Consider the following 21,430-nt stretch of genomic DNA (forward strand, 5'->3'; position numbering starts at 1 on the left):
TGCTCATATAGAACGCAGTGTACAACAAATAAAGTCTAGCTGCTATTCTGAGACATGGAATCCAGGAATCGCCCAGCAGCACACCATCTTTACCTGGATATAGCGCTCCAGCTGATCTATCTGCATCGGGAAGTCGGGATGATTGGCATTGTACTGGGCCACGTTGCGGCAAGCCTGATGCAACATGGAGAACAGAGAACCAAGGCAGCGCAAACGGGTGAGGTCCATGATATGCTCCAACTTGAAAGCATGCTCCAGTGCTTTGGTTACAAGGCCATTGGATGTGAAATACGGCTGCATTATAGTGGCAGCATCTCTCTGTATCTGTTGGGGGGAAAGACAAACGCTGCTTAAAACATGTGCTTCTCGTTTGATTACCAGGAAGGAATTCTGTTTGAAATCTGAAATGCATCTTAAATCCTTTTCCTTTAAAAAAAAAAAAAGTTAACAAGGAAGTCAGCTTCTCTATGTTCAGCTGCCAGAAATATGAAGCAAACCATACTCCCCGTGATACCTGCAACATTGGGGATGCTGCTTCTTCTCCTTCATCTTCTTTGCCCTTTCGCCTTCGCTGAGCTTCCTCCTCACCTTCATCCAGAGGAATGCTTCTTAGTCGTGCTAGGAAGTTATTGAATATCATGTCTGTACTGAGAACATCTTCACTGAACCAGACCATACCACATCTTGATACAGTAGCCAAAGTGGCATATTTCAGATCTTGTACCTCAAACATGATACGCACCTGGAGAACAAATTCAAAACAGATTTTGAAGTTAACATAAAAAGTTTGGTTCCACCAAAGCTCCTGACTCCAGCAGACCTGAGAAATTAGTACTACTCTGCTTACGGTAAGAAACAGAAATGGCAACAACACAACTCAAGATAAAAGTAGTGAGTTTGCGGGAAAGCAATCATAAAGTCACATTAAAAAGTTGCATTACATTTGGTGGAAGACTGAGACGCTCTCCATTTGGCAGAGTCAGCAGTTTATTGTCATCCAGAACAGAGTTCAAATTCTCAACCCATTCAGGGTCTACATCACCATCGAAGATAATCCACTGACGTTTCTGTAATTCACCTCTCACGTTATCTATGATCCTGTAATTGAAGAAAACATTTACTGTAGTTTTACAGACAACAAATATAACATAGGGCCAGAATATACAGGGCACAAATCTACTCCCCACTTTTCATTTGTGCTACTGAAGACTCACTTTCTCAGGACATGCGTGAACAAACCATCTGTCCATTCCCTGGTATTTGGATCTAAAGTACCATAGAGGTGATCTTTGCTGATTGCTTTTGGATCAATAATATGAGCAACGCCTTCCACACCCTCCAGTCGTTCAAGAGCTTTCAGCAGTACTCTCCAAGCCATGCTCTTTCCGCTTCCAGAGGGACCCACCATCATCAATCCGTGATTTATCTGTGTAATCTGGTACAATTGGAGAACCTGTGACAGAAAAAAATGATGCAAGAATGAAGTCTCAATTTCAGCAGGCCCTTGACCCTTCTACATCATGATCAATTAAGGTGAGAAAATCCCTAATAAAAAGGAATATTACATCTGAAACGTACATTAATTCCAATTGCACAATGTTTTCAATTTCACGTTTTACCTTTTCAACCCACATGCCTCCAACTTCTTCTCCATCCCCATAGGTAAGGTACATTTCCTGACACACTTTCTTAAGCTCCTCCCGCAGGGCTGTCATCTCCCCACGGTGATACTGCACTCCAGGGAATACATCAGAAAGGAGACTGAACAGCAACGGAATGTCTTCTGCTACCAGTTTTGGTACCATAGTTTCACATACACTTTGGATCAGGATCTGCAAAGAGAATCATGTTTTAGTTAAGGTTTTCTCAGCTAAGCTCACTTTGCTGAGCGTGTTCAACAAGGAGCACTTCCCTACAAAGTTCACTGATAAGGCACCTGTTTCTCAGTTTATACAACTGAAGGTGCTCACCTGTCCTCAATATGCTTTTGAAATAACTACAGAACTGAGCAGCAGTGAGAACTATGAACACAGTACTCACATAAAAACAAATCTTTTACTATTATTCGTGGACTCCTAAGTCCAACACTTATTTCACTTAGCGATTCTAAGCTATCGATTATCACCTCTGATTAACATAACTTTGCTAGCATGTTATGTTAGCATGCTAATATAACACAAATTGCCAAACACTGCAGGGTGTCTGCTTTGCTTAGCGTGCATCCTGTACTTTGTCACAGAACATAAGAGTTCAAGCACGCATTACCTCTTGTTCTGGTAAGTTCTCAGCTATTTCTCCTTCATCAACAACTTCACCACGCTCTTCTTTCTCCCGCTTTATCTTCTGAATCCTCTCCCTCTTCACGTTGCCTGCACTAACCAACACGCTCTTCAGTGCTCTCAAGCCAAAATCATAGTGACTTTGGGAGGACAGCTGTTCATCACAAAGCCTAAGAACCAGGAGATACAAAATACGACTCTCAACAGAGACCAACACAACATTCAAGAAATTACATGCCATTGTTTCATTGGAATGAGTGCTGTGCAGCGTCTTAGTGAGTCACAAAGAACATTACAAATGAGAACAACAAGCTGTATATATAGCCACAGGAACCAAAGCTGTCACTCACTTGAAGAATGGTACTATCTTATTGGCAAGCACTTCAGCGGTACGGAAACCTTGGGAGTACAGCATGACCTGGGCAATCAGCTGACGGTCTGGTTTTGTCATTGCCAAGCTACGGAACAACTTCTTCAAATTGTCAGGCAGATTGGATCTGCCCGCATAGCCGGGATTCATGGTGATGAAGATAGCCATGTCAGGGCTTACTTTGACTTGTTTGTTCAGCAGCTCACAAGTAATAGGTGTTGCAGCTGAAAAGAGAAGGAAAGTGCTTTCATTTTTGGACTGTTGGGAGAACATGAGTAACAAAACAGCACAAAGGACACTGAAGATGTTACACAACACTACCAGAAACCAACAGTGACATACTTTTGTCATAGTTGGGGTTGGAATGCTCTCGCAACGCTTCCTGGATGCACTGAACTTGCTGTGAAACCGCAGACAGCATGCGCTCCTCCAGTCGGTTGAACTCATCAAAACAGCCCCATGCACCCACTTGGCAAAGTCCCACGAAGATGCGTCCCATTGCCTGCACACCGACAAGAAAAAGCTCTGAAGAAGCACGACCCTTCTTGTCTACACATAGGCAAAAGGAATAGGTAACAGTACTTTACATAGGCTACCTGATGCAGGGAGGAACTGTGTTTGTACACAAGTCGTACTCTTTGTAAGAGCTGCAAAAAAATCTGTCTGACTTTCAGATATTTGCTGCTTTTTGTTACCATACTATGGCGTATTCACAAACAGGATGGCTAAGAATCAGCTGTTCATTTTCTAGTACAAGAACCAGGAAATTGATTAAAGGTGCTCTTCTGTGAAGTGCACAGCAACGCAGTAGAGCTAGTTGGCGGCAAACGCTATAGAAGTGAATGGATTCAAGGGGAGAAATAAGTACCTGTACAGATTCACTGGAACATAAACAGTGAATAACCCATTTAGTCTTGGGACTTTCTGATCCTCCAGTCAGAGGCAGGAAGAGAACTAGGGGCAAGAATATCATGTGCCACCCCTGTTCTGATTCCTCCCTAGGTACCTTCTTAAGAGTTACCACTACAGGCTAAATACTGACATAATGGACTCCTGGTCCTAATAAAACACAGCTGAATAGGAAACAAACAAGCAAGCAAAAAACCATACTGGCACTCCAGCTGAGTTCAGGAGGGAACAGGATTCCTCATCTGAGTTTTATGTTTGTATTTACATAAACACTTCACAGAACCCTTCCTACAGTTGACAGAGGAATTTCATCTGATTCTCAGTTTGGAAACATCAACAATTTTACAATATCTGGGCAAACTTTGTTTTGAGTAATCCTTCACATGCTAAGGTAAACTCTGTAGCTTTGCCATGAAGGGTAATTTGGTAATCATGCAGACTCTCCTTTGTCCTTCATTAAACTAGCACTACTAAGGAAAATTAAACAGCTTAAGTTACTTTCCTAAAGCCAGTCTTAAGCTTCATGTTCCTGTAACTTTCTATTCCAGTCCCTCAATTTGCTACTTAAGTACCAGTTCTGAAGAAAAAACAGAACCAAACAAAACCAGAAGAACAATCCCCCCTGCAAACAATTTTTCACCCCGATTTTGCTTTATGCATTTTGTGTTACAGAGCATGCATACAACTCACAGATAACCCACTCGTTTAAGTATTACACGTGAGCATTTCAAAAGCAAACACTGCTGGCTGCTCTGAAGAGATTCTCAGTACCTGTTACCAAAGATAACATTATTTTTACATTGAGCAACTTACCTGGAAGTCAAATGTCTCATCACAGTTGAAAACCAACACAAAGCGGCCGAGCTGATGTCCAAGAGCCTTAACAGATTCTGTTTTGCCAGTACCAGCAGGACCTAATTTTGAAGCAAGAGAAACACATTTCAGTGTTCATAGACTCAGTTACCACTGCCTAAACAAATCATCTGCCAGCATGCCAATTCCAATGGTCCTCAACAAGGAGCCTAGAATCATTACAGCTTCTCCCGAAAGACTGTTTTGTTCTTCAATCTTAATTAAAAACATCCTGAAACCTTAGATTAAAGCTATACATTTCAGAGAGTAAGAGTATATTCCTGAGTATTTACTGCGCTTCAGAACAAACATACCGAACGGTGATCCTCCAAGTCTTGCCTCCAGGGCTTGTGTCATTGTGAGGTAACACCGGTCAGTAAGAGGAGTCTGTACTAGCTTGTCCTGAACACCAAGGTACTCAAAACCATAGTTGAATTTGGCATTTGCCATCTGAATGGAGAGCTGCTGCAACACATCTGTCTGTTTTGGGTCAAAGTAGAAGCGCATTTGGCTGAGCCACTCGAAGGACTTGGAGTTGTCGACCTTGCTTCTGAACAGCGATCTCGTAACATCTCTTTGGTGCACCAACTCAGTGATCTGGAAAATGCAGGAACCCCTCAGACCACAGCAGTACAAGCTATGGCTATAGTAAAGCCAGAAACTCTACAGCTTATTAGTCCAGCAGTGAACTGCCATCATTCAGAAATCACGACCTACCAGCAATATCTGTTTTAGAAAGTGTTGAAATGAAGAAAGAATTACTCAAGAAGTTAGTTCTCAAAGAAGAACTAACAATGTTGATGGCTCTTACTAAGAACTTTCCTAGATGTCAGCAGTCTGGTCTTCCATTAGTTTGTTAATCTATTACAATGCTGAACAACATATTGAACAACATAATTGTTATGTGGGTTAGGAAGAGAGGTTCTATAAGGAAAGGAAACGTTTACTTACCAAGTGCTCCAGTTTCCTTCTGCGAAGAGGTGGCTGCTCCATCAGCACAGAGTCTGCCAGGACATTGAGTGTGACCTCAACGTTGGCCAGCACTGACTGCAGAGGACTGCTGTCCTCACCTCCAGCCATACCATTGAGGGCTGACTCAACGTTCTCAGACCACGCAATCTGGGCTGACAGGACAACAAGCTGAGCCTGTGTAACAAAAAATCCTCATCAGATAGCTTTCTCCACTACAGTAATTAAGCTACAATATGCTTAAACGTTCCATATTGATACCTGGTATTTGTCAATCCAAGAGATGTAGACTGCTGGATCAATTGAAGTTGCTTTTCCAAAGATCTCTACTTCAGTAACAGATTCCGCAAGCAATTTGGCAAGGGTCACTCTCATTTCTTTCTCAACAAGGGTGAGCCACTCATTAATCTTGGGATGTTCTGTGATGGAGACAGGGGTTTTGAACAGCACCTGGAAGAATTAGCTTCAAGTCAGTACGTATTCACATATTTACAGAACTTTAATTAAAAGAAATACAGTGCAGATCTACCTCCTCTCCTTCACGTGAGGATATGCCCAGAACCACTGAATTATCTTCGTTGAGAATGATGCTAGAAACGCCAGCAAACATCTTCTTGAAGTGTTTCTGAAGCTTAGCTACATTCTTGCTGTTTCCAATGATTTCAAGCAAATCTTCATCACCAACGAAGTAAAACCTAATAATTATCAGAAATGAGATCTGTATCAAAACTCCAAATATCACTTTTTAATTTTGTATAGACATGGACATTTCACAGACAGATGCTATACAGGAGTAACTGATACTCAATTCTACACTACTGTGAGAGGGCAAGAACCATAAATTCACCGGAAGTAAGAGCTCAGTTCTAAAGCCTAGTTCTAGTTCATGTAATACCAACCTTACAGAAGTGCACACACTGTGGAGCATTCTATTTACTTATCTGTCTCTGAAATAACCACAGCAGCGCTTGGGAATTAAGCCATAACACAGTCAGAATTTTCACTTTGCACCTTTTCATTATTAATCACACTCATATTCTCTCATGTTAAGCGACGGACCAGCTGATGACTAGGGATAAGTCAGAACCAGTAACTTAAATACTGGTCTGCAACAGTTTAAATACTGTTCTTCAGTCCCTCAAAGTAAGCAGTTAAGTTTAAATAATCATTGCAGTTGATGTATATAACTTTTTAATCCCTAAAACCAGCCACATACGAACAAGGACAAGAAATTTCAGTTCCACTTCTTGAGAGGCAACTTTAACTGAGTTCAATATTTTGAGGTAACAGATTTACAGTTTATAACACCTTATTTATAATACATGAAGACTGGCAGAGCTTAAATAACAGTATACCATTCTTGTACAGAAAAAGCAAATTACTTTTCTTCCAAAGTTAACACCTTACCGAGGGAAAGAGGACCTCTCCCTTTCCAGGTATTCTCCCAGTGCCTTCTGGATCTTCCCAAGCAAGTCTGCCAGCCTCTCCAGTGATCTTTGCACACCTTGAATGTTGAGAACATCCATCACAAGCGGAGATTTGGACACCTTTTTCATGAGCGCCAGAAATTCAGTGCTGATGCTGCAAGGAAAATAACAATCCACCAGTGTAAATTCACTAAGTGCAGGCCTACAGATCTCCAGAGTTATTTCCCTAACGGTTGCAGCTACCCTGTAGAACACAAGGCTAGATTGCAAAAAAAGCTCTTCATTTATTTCAAAATACCACTGCCAAAAATACAGCTTCTTTGCAAAGTTAACTCCATCAATTCCATGCTAAAGGCCTAATTTTCTTCATTTCTTGCAATGATGCATCAAAGTGGCTCTTTGATGCTTGCAATAAATATGGAATAAATAAGGACAAATCAATGACTTAAAGTGGAGGAAGAAAATGGCGCTTTAGGGTGAAACCAAAGGCTGTGGCAACAGATGTAACAGGCACAGAGCTGGAAAAAATCTAAAACTAACTGACTGGAACTCAGAAAAAAAATCACCTGAACTTCAAACAACTTTTTGTATTTCCTGTTACCTATTGTAAAGAATTTTCTATCACTCTTTCCTATTTTCTGTCACTCTTGCTGATAGGCAGTTTTAGCTATATTAATTTGCTTAATGAACTTCAGTTTGCAGCAGGGTTGTAATCCAACCAGACCAGGTATTTCAGCTTAGGAAAATGCTACCCTGAAGTTATGAAGTGGTAGACCTGTTCAGATAAGCAAGAAGGGATAAAGCAATTAAAAAGTACCTCTGGAACCGCTGGGTCTCCACTGGCAGTAAGTGCTTGATGTCTGCACTACCAGTGAAGATACCCTCCAAGTAGACCCATCGCCTCTGGACATCTATCCAGACATCAAAGAGTGCCATGATACGGTTCAGTTTATCTTCCCAGCTGAGGGCATCCTCCTCAAACACCTGAAGTTCAAATGGTACATTAACATTCATTTTAATAATAGCAGGACTGCTAATAACTGTTAGTAGAAAGTCACTTAAGAGTAAGAATACATATGCAATTAATTGTCAACCTAAATATAAGACAGGAAGTCAGTATTAAATAATGAGGATCGTTTAGCTTTTCTCTCCATTTTACCTTGTAGTATGGTGACAGCTTCATAGCAGACACACTGTTAATGTGCTCTTTTACTTTGTTGAAAAGGTCATCCCATCCTCGAATCAATCGACATTTGTTCTGGTAATTGACCAAATCCAGTTCATAGGTGTTCCACACTTCTCTTATCTGAAGGAAAAGACAGATGAGATATTACATCGATTACTTCTTTTTTAGCATGATTACAAAGTAGAAACTTAATAGGAATATCAGATTTCTCTTCTTAATCCAAGGATTCTGAGTTTATGCTCAAGTTGCTGATAAGGCAGCACTACTCTTGTTTTTTGCACTCATTACTGAGGACTGCTCTTCCAAAACGATTCAAGTCTCGTCACCAGACCCTTTCACAGCTTTACACTGTTCCCAAATAACAGTGCTCCATGGAGCCTGAGCACTTCTATCATCAGCTCAGATAGACAAGTTTGCTACCTAAGTGTCACCTGACAGAAAGGCTTTGACCTGATACTACGTGCATACACAGCAGAGTTGATACTAGCCTGTTTCAAGAACTCCTCCAAAGCCATTTCTCCCTGAGCCACGAGAAGTACATCTTTGACGATTGCTTCATTTCTCTGTAAATCCACATCCCAGATCTGCCCCAGGGTCAGTTCTGAAACAACCCAGTTAACATGAAGCCTCTTCATCAGCTGTTTCCAGTGACGATCTTTGAGTGCCTCCGATTTCAATTCAATAACTAACATGTTTATCTACACAAGACAAGAAAGCAAGTTACAACTTGGAACATGAACTATAAAACTCATACATTTTAGAAAGGAGTGTAATTTACCTTCATGTAGCCTTTCAGAAGTCTCTGAACATACTCATAGGAGGCATACTGTCGCAAGCGGGCAGGGAAATTCTTCAGTTGGTTCAGCAGGCCATCTAGGTTTTGTCGAAGCTGTCAGTAACACAAAATAAATGAAATATTTACCTGCGTGTATAATTGCATTCGTAAAAGTAAACGTCTTATTTCAGAGAGGCTTCTGTGAAAATACAAAGCAGTAATCTACAGTACAGCTTTCTCAATGCTGTAGTTATCTGTGTAAGATGTGGTCTCTCTTCCCAAGAATACCATTTTATTTGTCCAATTAAGATTTATGAAATGGTATTGTTATGAGCAGTTTATATGGCTTAGTGCTCCTATTGCTTTCAACCCCTTGAATGCTTAAAACTGATGCTGTTCATCCACCCGTAAGTTGAAGTTCCCCTACTGTGGTCCAACAGCCTACTTAAAACCAGAATAGCACATATATACATATCTACATACACATTATCTTGGTATACAGTCCAATCTCATTACTGGAATCACACTGCAGGACTATGCAACTTGTGACAAACGCTGTGGTTTTAAGCTTGGCATTTAAAGAAACATGCTCACGGGATGCAGGCAAAGGAACATAAACACTAAATAATCTGGAATGTGACAACTGAGCACTTGTACCTCAAGAAATTGCTTCTTAATTCACATATGCTTTCAGCAGTTATATTGTTTATGTGTACAGTAGCACAGTACCTTGCGAGGCTGTACAGAAACCCATGGCTGCTCTTTCATTTGATCAATCTGCTCCCACACCTTTGAGAGTTCAGACCACACGCCTTTGAGATCTTGCAATTCTTCTAGGGCTACCTATAGTAAAAAAGGAACCAAATATTGGCAATTAGTTTCAACTTCCTCACAGTCCATAGCATGGAGGAGTTAGAAAGAATCTTTTAACATCTCAGAAACAATCTGATAGCTTGCCAATTTCACAAAATCACAACAGCAAGTGACCGAGAACAATCTCTTGCATTTTTGGTCACATAATAACTTTACAATAGTAAGGCAGTCACAGAAGATGTGGTGAACAATCTTCTAGGCTAGAACAGGTTAACAGTAGTGATGGCATCTTGTCACTATTACTTAAAAGATTACAAGTCACTTTCCAAAAGGAAGAGAGAAATGGAACTGAACCATTTTGCCATAGGACTGACAAGAAGCTGTGTGAATAGGTTATACCTGGACGCGTTCTTCACTGCCACTGAGCAGTCCTGTGTCTGTCAGTTCCAGAGCCTCCTTGGCCTTTGCACACTTCTCACGATCATCTTTCAGCCTTCCAAACTTTCCTTCATAAATGGTAAGAGCCTGAAGAGCCTCTTCTGGACGCAAGTTGCCCTAAAGTTTGGAAGAGAGATATTAACCCAAAAAGCCAACAGACACGTTGGAACTAATTGAAAAGCAAGAACTGAATACCAAACGTTTGTCTTTTTTTTTTTTTTTTTTTTGAACACTTCAAGTATGCTGATATGAATGCTACATACAAATCCAGAAAAACCCTCATCCTACTTTTAAGTGTAGTTTTTTGCTTTAATGAAGTATCACATTAGAGGAGGGAAAAACAATCAAACGAACAACTCTTCAGAATCTTTCTACATACACACCCTCATACTGATAATTTTCTTGGTCAGAATTCTGTTAGTAACTACAGTTGCCTTGCTTTTTGTACTTAAGGCATTTCACATTTGAAGGGTAAACTTACCTCCACCACCCACATAAGAAGTCAATGAACAAATAGTAACACAACCCTCACAAAAAAGACTTTTATAATTGTGCATAATGAAAAACAGCAAAAAAAAACCCAATATTAAAATAAGCTGCCTACTTCCTGCAGAGTGCTGAAAAACTACCTCAGTTGGTGAACGAATATTATCTTTACTCACTGTTACAGGTTTCGTTTTCTCCCAGTCTGCTAGCAAGTCAGTCGTTCTGCTCTCTACTGCCCGATCCTCTTGAACTATCTTCATCTGCAAGTTTGCTACTTGCTGTTGAATGGCAGAATCCTTCCGACGCATGATGTCATTAAAGGCACCCCATTCTCCCTCAATGTTGTCAATGTACAGCCAAGAGGAAGGAAACTGGAACCTTTGTTTCTCAAGCAACCGCTGACCATTGCGATACAGCTGTAGGAGACAGCAATTCTAAGTTAGTTTCATCTTTTAAACTGGCGTTGCAAGACTAAATACTCAGCACATTTTAACAAGCACTATAGACTCCTCAAAATATGAAGTTAAAAGTCTATTCTCAAGAGGACCTGGATGATGTGAAGCTATGCTTGAATGTCACCGTAAGAGTGAAACCTCACATTCTCAGAGGTAAGAAGCATTAAGCAAGGCAACATACCTCCACTTGCTTTTCAAATTGTTTGATTTTACGTTTCAGGGACTGCACGTATGTTATGAATGTCACTGCATCCGATGTGCTGGCAGTATCCACTGAATGCTGCTCCAGTTCTTGACGAGACTGTGTGGGACAGTAAGTCAGCATTTTAGAAAACTAAAACAAGTCAATCTGAAAGCGAAAAACCAGAGAGAGACAAGTCTTACCTTAGAAATTTGTGAATGAAACTCTGTCATATTCTGACCAAGCATCTGGCCAAATTTGCTGAGCACTTCCTTGTGCCAGGAGTCATACTTCAAGTTCACCTTCGATTGTACCTACAATTAAACAAGATTACATAAAGTTATTAGTCTTGTTACTTTTTGTTACGTGCCCATTCTGAATTTTAATACACTTGTCACAATCAATAACTGCCACTTCTTACCTTTCCATAGTCTATCACAACAGGTCCAAATTCCTTTCTAGTTTCTGCATTGTCAAATGTTCCTCTTGCCTTTCTTATTTGAACTAGAAGGGCTTGCCACTTATTTAGGTCCTCTCCAAGGCGGTTGTATATGTTTTCAGCCTGCATATCCCACAGGCACTGGTACTGCAGCCAAACCTAATAAAGAAATTTCACAACACTTTGAACTTTTCCAGTATATTCTAAAAGATGCTTCCCTCCAGCCTTGAAAACTCTTTATTAAAATGAGCAAAATCCACGTTCATTAGAAGTGCAGCATCATGTAATGTCAGCCTCCTACCTTGACGTACTGCTCCACCTCAGTCACAATTCCCTCGACAGCATAGTATGACTCCTCCAGGGCTGCAGGGCCATCAGGCATCCGAGTTAAAGCATTACGATAGAACTTCTCCTCCTCAGACAGCTCATAATGCACACCAACCTGGGAACCATACGTGATACACGTGAACTTTCAGCGTACTTGAATTCAAACCTTCCACACTAATGCTGAAGGTGAATATGTGCAAAGCAAAGACGAACTGCTCAGACTTAGATACTGACACTCACCTGGTATCTCTGACTTTGGATTCTTGGTAGTGACAGGATTACTGTCTTCCATGAAAACAACTCCTGATAAAGTTTGTACCTACACTCTTCAATTGGTGGATTCAAGTAGATCACCTGGTTGGTTATTCTGAGCTCGTGCACAATGTTCTGCAAGAAAAGTGAACATCCTCAGTTCTACTGGAAAATGCTACTACAACCCACAGTGACAATAATTTGGGACTTCACAAAGTAGCACGCACTCCTGAAAAGCAACTAACATTTAACATGGGTGAAGCTTAGTATTTCTTCAAAACCAGATGCAAAAAAACCTAACTTATCACCCATAACAGCCTCAGCAAAAATTGCTGCACTGAATAATCAGCAACAAAGGAAAAAAAAACACGAACAGCCCACCCCACCCCAAACAAACAAAAAACCAACTACTTACTTTGATCTTGGGTTCTCCACCAGGCTTATGGCTCACTTGTGGAGCATCTGTATCCATGTCAACTTCTGCTTTGTCATCTGCTTGCCCCAGAAGAACTTGGGTCCATGCTCTCAGCCCAGCTTGCAGGCGAACACCCAGGATTCTTTCAATCTACAGAAATTGAATCATGTTGGAGAAAAGTAGCATAAGGAGCCTCACTGTCAACACACTCTGACATCAAATACACTGTGATGTCTCGAAGAGCCAAGTGCCCCTTTATCAAGCAACCACAAGAGGTATAAGAGTTCTGCTAGGCCTTTGGTGAACATCAATTCAAAGTTTTTGTTGTTGCCATGGACTCCAATGGAATTTTAAGCAATTTGAACTGCTTTAAAGTTGACCTAGTGTCCAACAATCTAAGACTTAACAGTTCTAAGGTAAAACAGTTTCCACTACCAACATAGCACATTTTCCCCATCCCTATTATTATTATTCCTAAAGATAACAGCTGAAAGCAAGCAAGTCTTCCATCCTCTGCACCAATATTTCACACCCAATTGTAACGTTTCCTCCAAATACACACTGCTTGATGTGAAACCTACCTCCATATCCAGCTTATTGACCCAGATTGGCAAGTTTGAATATGAATGAAGATTTAAGTCATCCACAGCTTTCTGAACCCTGTTCAAGATTTCAGAGAAAGTCTTGTGATCATACACGCATGTTTCCAGTGATCTCACTTCCAGGTCTATTTTCTCTTCAATAATGAGCAGGTCATCCACCTAAAGAAAAGGTTACAGAAAAAGAGAATGCTTAGCTTGAAAGGTTAGAGAGACAATAATATCAGAGCAGAAATAGTCAGATTTTCTGATTTGGATGCACTAAATCAATTTCAGTTGTACTAAAATATCCATTTAGTTGCCCAATTTCTGTTAACTCAATTGGCCGCTTAACTGAAGAGCTACTGAGGCGATGCTGAGTAGCTATCAAAGTCCACTTTTGTTTAATGACTTATTAGAGAAGTAGTAAAGTTAAGAACAATTGTAGAATTTGAAAGATAAGTGGTATAACAAACCTTTTCCTGGAAACTGAAGACAGTCTCAGCCAAACGCTGCACATATGGGTCAAGCTTGTATGATTCCCACACAAGTGCAATTCCTTCTGCAATCAAAGCCTGCACCTCCTTTTTCAAGCCAGCAACCAAAAGTGAGATAGTATTACGCTCTTCCACTTTCTCACATGTTCGTTCGTACGTACGGACACTTTCAATCAGAGAAATGGCAAATGGATAGAGCTGGTTTGCCTGGTGAGCTTTGTTGACAATTGCTAGAGGAACACGGAAACCCAGCCACTTCAGGTTCCGCACTTCTTTTGAAAGTGTAATTATTTCTGGAAGGAAGTTGACTTTCAGTTTTAGGACATTTCCACTTCGGCCTCTAACACGAGTGCTTTCAATGGTGAAGATACGACCAGACACGCCAAGGTTGCGCTGCTGAACTTTTCTTGCCCAGTCATCAAAGATCTCCTGAGTGTTGAGCTTCATGCGAAAGCTATCTCCATCTTGCTTTAGTTTCTGACCCTCTACATGGTTCTCCCAGCCTTTGCCAAGGACGTCCTCAACACGCTTCATGTAGGCAGTGAGCTGTCTGTCGATCTGTTTTGCCCAAATTATAGACCCAGACACCGGAGGCAAGTCGTGCACATGACTCATTTTACAAGCTTGACTTTGTGGGTATTGTACCTTAAATTTGTCATGAAGAGACTCAATATCATCTTTCACACGCTGAATCAATTGCGTTTGATACTCACGAATGGCACCTCGAATGTGAGGCCTGACAAACAGGGCGTTAAACCGAGAGAAGATCCTGAACATTTCGTTGGCATTCTTTGCTGTACCAAGCTGGTCTCTCAGACGGGCAGTAATTCTTGTTTCAACTCTATCGATTCTTTCATCGTATCGTTTCATTGCTGCCTCCCAAGCTTCGGTACCTTCTTTGGAAACATCTAACCCATCCACTTCCTTGACATTCTCATAAGCAAGATTGACTTCTTCAATGGCATTAGCATCTGCAGCATCAAAAAGTACTTCTGCTACTTTCATATCTTGAGGTTCAGGTACATCTCCTTGATTTTGTTGGGCAACAGCAGTTACCTGCATCATAAATCAGTTTGTGAGTCAGCTGCCTCAAAATTCACCCAGAAACAGCTAAACCCGGCCAGTTCTCATGAGCATTGCAAGAAACTTAGCAGATTAGTACCCAAACCATTAGCAGAGTTCTAGTAAAACTTCAGATTTAAGTTCAATGAAGAATACAACAAACTAATTGCTTTATAAACTTCCACTATGCAGCATAATCCTGTTTTTCACTATGTCCTAGCCAAGCTCATGTATATGTACATTACTGTGTGTGTATGGACACACTAATTAATCTTCTCTATTTTAAGTCTCAACTTGTTGTGCTTATCAATGTGAATATAGTCACATACAATATCAAATACATCAGTTAAGACTTTCATCAAGAGTTTATAAACAGAAAGATTCTGGAAGTAGGAAGTGGTATGTCTGTCTATTACGAGTGACCTTTTAAAGCAACAGAGGACATGTTTTTGGAAGAGAAAGTTGAAGAAGTATTTCCTGAATGAATATTTATCTCAACCTCTTCAGAAAGAAGAGCAGGTCTGCAGAAGTAGTCTCTGCCAGGTTGTCACTGAAGTTTCATTTCCATTCTCTTGCTACTCTTCTGCAGAACTGTAGCAGCACAATGCAACACAAGGGAATGTTAAGACAGACAATGAAATAGCTAGGGGAAAAGTTGAACCTCTGACACCTGGATACCACGACTAAGCACTTACAGTCACCTGGTTTAATATTAACATCCCCTTTCCTCTGCCATCATTACACATATTGCCTGTAAGCAAGAAATCACAAAGCACTTCTACCTTGTAACAATCAAGACTGTTACCTGAGGTCTCAGGACTCTCACAATAACAGCCCTAAGCTGCTCATGCTGGCGCCTGAACTTCCTCATCTGATCGAGACGAGACTGGAGTTTCCTATGAGCAGGACTGATACGCCACACCATCTTCAGGTTCTCTTCCCTTTTTCTTTTCACAATATCTCTTAGCAGAACTTGTAGCTTCTCATATTCATCATCCCAGGTTTGGAAAACTTCAAAGCACGCAATCATTACCTGAAGAAAGTTTGAGGATGTGAACTTTAGCTATCAAATGAAGTACCTCTTTATAGTCACCACTCAACGCAAAAGCACACTTTCTGCCACTACCAATGCAAAACCCATGAGCATACCTTCTCAAACTCTTCATAGGCAACGTGCATCAGCTTTCTGGTTCCCAATACTTTAAGAAGCTGAGAGCTCAGGTCTCTTGAGATAGCCTCCACTAAACGCAATGCCCTTTGTATCGGATACTTAGTGTTTCTGATTTTTCTCAAATGGGTAAATATTGCAACGAGGGCCTGCCTTATTTTGTCCAGCTCGGTAGCAGACAGCAAGTCATTGAGTGGAAAGTCTTTCATCAGTGGATTATAGTCATTCACAGTTTCCAGAGCCTGTTTTAGACCTAAAAGCAATAGAAGTGGTTTTGACTTAGAACTTTTCATTTCGTTAATCCAATCTGCACAAGACAGCAGCTTTAACTAGACCGACATTCCTCTACACAGCACTGTTCTTTGTACTGTACTGATGCTTCAGAACAGGCCGAGTTCCAGAGGACGCCTGAAGAAGATGAAGGTAAAGAGATTTTAAGGAACAGATATTTTACCTGTGTCTGTATCAAAGCTGACTGTAGCATGAAAACGCTTGCCATGTTTCAGAATATCCAGAGTTAAAAGAACTTCTGGGCTTTCACGTTTTTCCTGAATTCGATACAAAGCACGCTCTAAGTTTAACCAGAAGCTGATCTCCTGCAACGCAGTGCCTGACGCGGGGTCTCGATCTAGTTTGGTCACCTTGAAATTAAAAGAAAAGAAAGAGCAGGGAGTGAGGAAGAGGAAGAAACCAATTCACATGGTCTGGTCTACCTGTGAATGCTTGCTCTATTGCTAAATATAATTGAGACATATAACATCCACTACTGTTCCTATGGAGAAATAAAAAAGTAGATGCTAATTCCAAGTGCAAGCAGAACAGTATTTCTTTCATGTTGTAACAGGCAGCAGTACAACAGATTATGAGACAGAAGTGGAGTAACTATTCTGAAGTGGTTGTGGATGCACATGGGGAAATGTCAGAACAAAACAAAAAAGTGCTGTTTCTCTCAACCTGCTGCGCAGACTTGAGGAATGGTTACAAACTTCACTGGGAAACTGCCACTTATTTACAGATATTTTTTCCAGTAGAGAACGCAGTCACGTTCTCAACTGTCTGCACATGAATTTAGACTAGTCCCAGTATTTAGACAAGGCTTAGTCTAGTCTAGACTGAGACCACAGAAAAGCAGTCTCAGATCTCCAGAGTATCCTGCATGTAGTAATGTATCACCAGTCACGCTGTGAAGACACACAGAGGAATTTTGCACAGTAGTGGAGAGCAGCTCTCTCACGAAGTCTGGCACTTGTCTTTTTACCTTTTGTATCTCTCTAATCCAGCGATTGACACCAGACTGCAGCTGATTGAGGAACAGGGGATCCTCAGCCTTCTCACCAAAATCTGTAACCTTGGGTTTTTCTCCACGTTCATAACACTGCTTGGCAACGTTAGTAATGGTAGCGTGAATTGGCAGACTGATCTCTGGAATTTCAATATTCTGCTGCAGATGCAAGAGGCCCATTTCAAGTTCTGCAATCTTCTTCTCAACTGAAGGAGCCATCTTATCGCCATCCCTGAAAGAGCACACAGCACTCTGTTTCTGTACAGAGTCAAAACTAAAACCACCCGTGACACATTAAAGGCAGTAAAATTACTTCTCCTAGGTCAGCAGTAGCTGTGCGTGTATACAACTACACACTTTCACTTATGACTTGCCTGAACAGTCATTGTCCTTTTTGTTTTTCACTGAACACTTGCTTTTATCTGTTAGCAGAGAAGTGCAGTATATATATTGAATTACCTGTCTGCTTTGCCAGATTCTCTGATATAAGACTTGAAAAAGGGAGCAACAGCACTGCTAATGAAAGAGTGTAGTGTTTCATACGGCGAATCTTCACTGAGAGTGAGCACTCTCAGCTGGAACGACACTGGTTTGTCAGCATCAATCACTGGTGTGCGCTTAATGAATGCCAGGCTGCAGAACAGAGAGGAGAGATTTACCATCTGAAACTTGGGAGACACAACAGCTTCAACCTGACTGCCAGTTCAGTACACAGGACATAAATGCTAACCTCCATCTCATATTTTACAATCCTGCTTCTGGGGCTTGAAAACAAGTCTTCCAATAAGTACATCTTTATTCTTAAGTATTCAGTTGTCACTAAGCACCCACTGCACATGAACACTCAGAGGCACTCAAGTTTGTAAAAGGAAAGCAACATGTAACGGCCAACCAAAAACAGATTACTGAACCCCACTGTAGGTATATGTATACATACACAGATTAAATAAAAGCACATTTTCTTTATGAGTTTGACCTCAGAACTAGAAGTTCTCAAGTCCATCCCTTTCAGCCTTGTGATGCATTTGTTTTATCAGAGCCCAAACACTGAAAAGCCACTGCCTCACCTGAATAAGCACACTACATGAAGCATGAGTAAATACTGATTATCTGCCTGCTTGTGTAGGTTTGGCTTTAATAGGGTAAAAATGTAAAGATCTGTTATAGCAACTCACCTGTTTGACTTTATTCCATAATGAATGTCATTGCTGATACTATAGGAAATGAACTCTTTTTCCTCTTCTCCTTCATCTCCCACATCCTCTGCAAAAAATATGCTATGTGTAAAAAACACTTTATTTTTAAAACATCTGTCACCCCCTCTCAAACATCTTCTGCTACAACCAGACTGTTTTCTAATCGTTAATTCCTATATCAACTTTGCATGCAATGTAGCTGGAGTTAAATCGTGCTTTGCAATACTCCTCGCAGGCAGGATGAGTTCATCGGTTCTGTAGCACAACCCCACTAAATTTTCTAGTTGCCGCAAAACAAAACAAAACAACACCTCAAAAAACAATGAAGAACAGCAACAATAACAGTGAATATCACAAGAATATTATAACCCATGTCCACCTTATGAAACTGAAAGAAATCTTCTGGAGTAGAGAAAATGTACTGCACTTATTTGTGGGAATATGCTCCAGGACAGTATATTTCAGGAAGAAGGCAAAATATATCACTTCTTTTTCTTACACACTGCTTTGTACTTTCAGATTTTCTCTTTGAAAGCGATTTAGAAGCTAAGCCTGAACAAAAGGAACAACAAACCAACACACCACATCCCCCAGGGGTGGCTGGGCAGTACTGCAGCCCGTCTTATCAGATGATGTAATTCCTGGGGATGCGCGGAGCCGTGCTGCAATGCAGAGGCTTCCAAGCAGGTTACGCCCCGCAGGGGGACACGCCCTGACCGGATGCACCGCACTCTTCTCCCATTTCATCCAGCCCTGCATACGAGGCACGCCCTGAGGCTGCAACCCTGAGCACCAAGTGCGTGGCCAGGCAGCAATACCACACCAGACACACGTGAAAGCTGCTGGCAGGCTTCGTGGCAAGGGATATGGCCTGATATCGTGTTACTCAGAAACACAGCCTCTGTACAGCTGTATTTCGTGCCCAAATTCCATCAGAAATATCGTTTTTAACAGCATCAGAATAAACCACCCCTGTATGCTGCTAGGTTCGATGCAGGGTGGGTCAGGTCAGCAAATCCACCCTCCAAACAACTGCTATTAGCTGCGAACACACTGATGGCAGCGGCTCCTGTGCACAACACGCCCGCATTCAGCTTCTGCAACACGCAGCGAGTTCCAGCTGCGCTTTTAGTCGCGGGTATGTGAAAACATGCCCGGAGCGGACTCACTGCTCCCATTCCCAACAGAGGACGACCGACCCCACGAGGACCGCAGAGCTCACTGACGCCCTGCGGACCCTTGCAAACCTCCTTACTGAGGCTGACCCCGCACAGGTCTGTCCGTCTACAAAATTCTGCAGTGCTGAGCCAGGGCGCGCAGCGGGGATCGCCTGGCGGTATAAACAGCCGCGTTACAAAGCAGCTCGCGCCCTTCCAGCGTCCATGGCGCTGGATCCCGCGCTCAGAAGGCGGCGGCGGGGAGCCGGACCCGGCGGAGCCCCGCACCCACCCCGTCTCTCCGCGCCCCGCTCCCTCCCCACAGCCGCCATTTTGTGACGGCGTGATGGCGGCGGGCGCGGGCCCGGGCCCTCGCCTCACCTTTGAGGGTGGAGCGCTCCACCAGCACCGTGTGAACCTGCGGGTCGGAGAGGAACTTGCGCATGTGTTCCACGGCGCCCTTCTCCTCCAGGGCCGCCTCCAGCACCGCGGGGGCATCGCCGCCGTCCTCCAGCAGCAGCGGCACCAGCTTGCGCAGGTGCTTCTGCAGCACCGACACGTCGGCCACGTTCTGCACGGCCGAGCCCGACACCTCCATGCCGCCCTCCTCGCCGCCGCCGCCGCCGCCGCCGGAGTCGGACATGCCGAGGCACGAAGCACCGCCGCGCTCCGCCCGCTCCGGCGCCGCCCTCCGCGTTATAAGGGCCGCCGCAGCACCGCGGGGCAGCCTGGGACGGGCGGGGCGCTCCGCCCCGGGGCCGGGCAGCGCGGCGTTGCTGTACTGTCGCACCCCGTTCCTTAAGCGTTACGCGGCAACGGGTGTTTGAAGTGATTTGTTTCTTCTGAAGGAGCCAAGGAGGAAAGCACTCCCGCCCCTCGTCCGCAGTCGCCGTCGTGGAGTAGATGAATCTTTGCTCCAGCTTTTCAGCTTGAGCGCTTCGTTGTTGACTAATAAATCATGGAGTGGCTCCTGAGGGAAGGGACCTCGCACATCATGCAGCTCCTCCCCTTGCTGCAGGCCCTGAACACCTGCAGGGGTCACCCCTCAGCGTGAGGAATTGCTTCCTACCCTCTCATCTAAACCTTCTCTGTTCCAGTTCAGAGCTGTTTAAAGATGTCTCACCACATCTTTCCCTCTTTAAGCCCCTTTCACATAGCACTAGGCTGCCTCCTTCCCCCTGAGCACTAGGCATCCAAGCCACGTGAGTTCTATTTAATGTCATTAACTGTGTTTTTTTAAGTGTTCAGTACAACACTCCCCTAATTTTCCATCTGAAGGCCAGCTTGTTCACACGTTTTTTTCTGTCTGCCTTGGGGGTTGTGGTCTCCTTCTCTGGAGATATTCAAGACCCGCCTGGACGCCTACCTGTGTGACCTGGTGTAGGGAACCTGCTTTGGCAGGGGGTTGGACTCGATGATCTCTTGAGGTCCCTTCCAAGCCCCATGATTCTGTGATTCCATTTAATAAAGAAAATAAGAGCTGTGTCAGGCTGCACTCCACCAAAGACCTGTAGCTAGGTCCTGCCTCGCTGCTTCCCACTGGCGGAAACACCCACCTGTCATATCCGCATATGAAACATCAGTTCAGGCCAAGGATCCAAAAAACACAGGCTAAATGAACACCTTGGCTCAAGCATAACCTGACATCTCAAAGGGGTTAGCTGAAGCTAGGCAGCATGCTCACTCTTCTAAACATCTGTCATCTACTGCACCAAAATGTCACCACCTTTCCTTGTGGCTCACACAGGAAGATACAATATCATTACTCTAGAATTGCTGCTGGGAAGAAATGAGAGTAAGAAAAGTGAGGTAAGGAAGTATGGAGGAGAAAGCAGGACAAAGATAGGAAATAAGTGAATTATTTATATCAATTGCTGCCAAATCTCCCCTCCAAAAAAGCAGCAATAAATAAATAAA

General features: G+C 42.7%; 1 protein-coding gene across 1 annotated transcript in view; it reads right to left on the reverse strand.

Moving 5' to 3' along the window:
- The window catches only part of DYNC1H1 (dynein cytoplasmic 1 heavy chain 1), a 40,072-nt gene extending 19,901 nt beyond the window's left edge, over positions 1–20,171 (reverse strand). Inside the window, exons 1-36 of the mRNA XM_065749767.1 lie at positions 19,895–20,171; positions 18,336–18,423; positions 17,620–17,793; positions 17,137–17,392; positions 16,333–16,519; positions 15,860–16,131; positions 15,516–15,743; positions 13,628–14,704; positions 13,155–13,334; positions 12,574–12,723; positions 12,147–12,293; positions 11,881–12,021; positions 11,562–11,738; positions 11,344–11,454; positions 11,141–11,260; positions 10,681–10,920; positions 9,980–10,135; positions 9,497–9,610; positions 8,771–8,881; positions 8,481–8,690; positions 7,966–8,112; positions 7,624–7,790; positions 6,787–6,960; positions 5,909–6,074; positions 5,641–5,829; positions 5,362–5,556; positions 4,725–5,007; positions 4,372–4,472; positions 2,992–3,151; positions 2,630–2,873; positions 2,266–2,449; positions 1,620–1,832; positions 1,215–1,453; positions 942–1,098; positions 515–742; positions 94–324 (exon numbers count right to left, since the gene is read on the reverse strand). Of these exons, the coding sequence (XP_065605839.1) occupies positions 94–324; positions 515–742; positions 942–1,098; positions 1,215–1,453; positions 1,620–1,832; positions 2,266–2,449; positions 2,630–2,873; positions 2,992–3,151; positions 4,372–4,472; positions 4,725–5,007; positions 5,362–5,556; positions 5,641–5,829; positions 5,909–6,074; positions 6,787–6,960; positions 7,624–7,790; positions 7,966–8,112; positions 8,481–8,690; positions 8,771–8,881; positions 9,497–9,610; positions 9,980–10,135; positions 10,681–10,920; positions 11,141–11,260; positions 11,344–11,454; positions 11,562–11,738; positions 11,881–12,021; positions 12,147–12,293; positions 12,574–12,723; positions 13,155–13,334; positions 13,628–14,704; positions 15,516–15,743; positions 15,860–16,131; positions 16,333–16,519; positions 17,137–17,392; positions 17,620–17,793; positions 18,336–18,423; positions 19,895–20,156 (7,479 nt within the window). The 5' untranslated portion in view covers positions 20,157–20,171. The remainder of the gene's footprint in view (positions 1–93; positions 325–514; positions 743–941; positions 1,099–1,214; positions 1,454–1,619; positions 1,833–2,265; positions 2,450–2,629; positions 2,874–2,991; positions 3,152–4,371; positions 4,473–4,724; positions 5,008–5,361; positions 5,557–5,640; positions 5,830–5,908; positions 6,075–6,786; positions 6,961–7,623; positions 7,791–7,965; positions 8,113–8,480; positions 8,691–8,770; positions 8,882–9,496; positions 9,611–9,979; positions 10,136–10,680; positions 10,921–11,140; positions 11,261–11,343; positions 11,455–11,561; positions 11,739–11,880; positions 12,022–12,146; positions 12,294–12,573; positions 12,724–13,154; positions 13,335–13,627; positions 14,705–15,515; positions 15,744–15,859; positions 16,132–16,332; positions 16,520–17,136; positions 17,393–17,619; positions 17,794–18,335; positions 18,424–19,894) is intronic.
- Between the last annotated feature and the right edge of the window lie 1,259 nt (positions 20,172–21,430).

The sequence above is a fragment of the Cyrtonyx montezumae genome, unplaced genomic scaffold (genome assembly GCF_038088225.1).
Source record: "Cyrtonyx montezumae isolate F1298 unplaced genomic scaffold, pur_monq_1.0 scaffold_10, whole genome shotgun sequence".
NCBI classification, from domain to species: domain Eukaryota; kingdom Metazoa; phylum Chordata; class Aves; order Galliformes; family Odontophoridae; genus Cyrtonyx; species Cyrtonyx montezumae.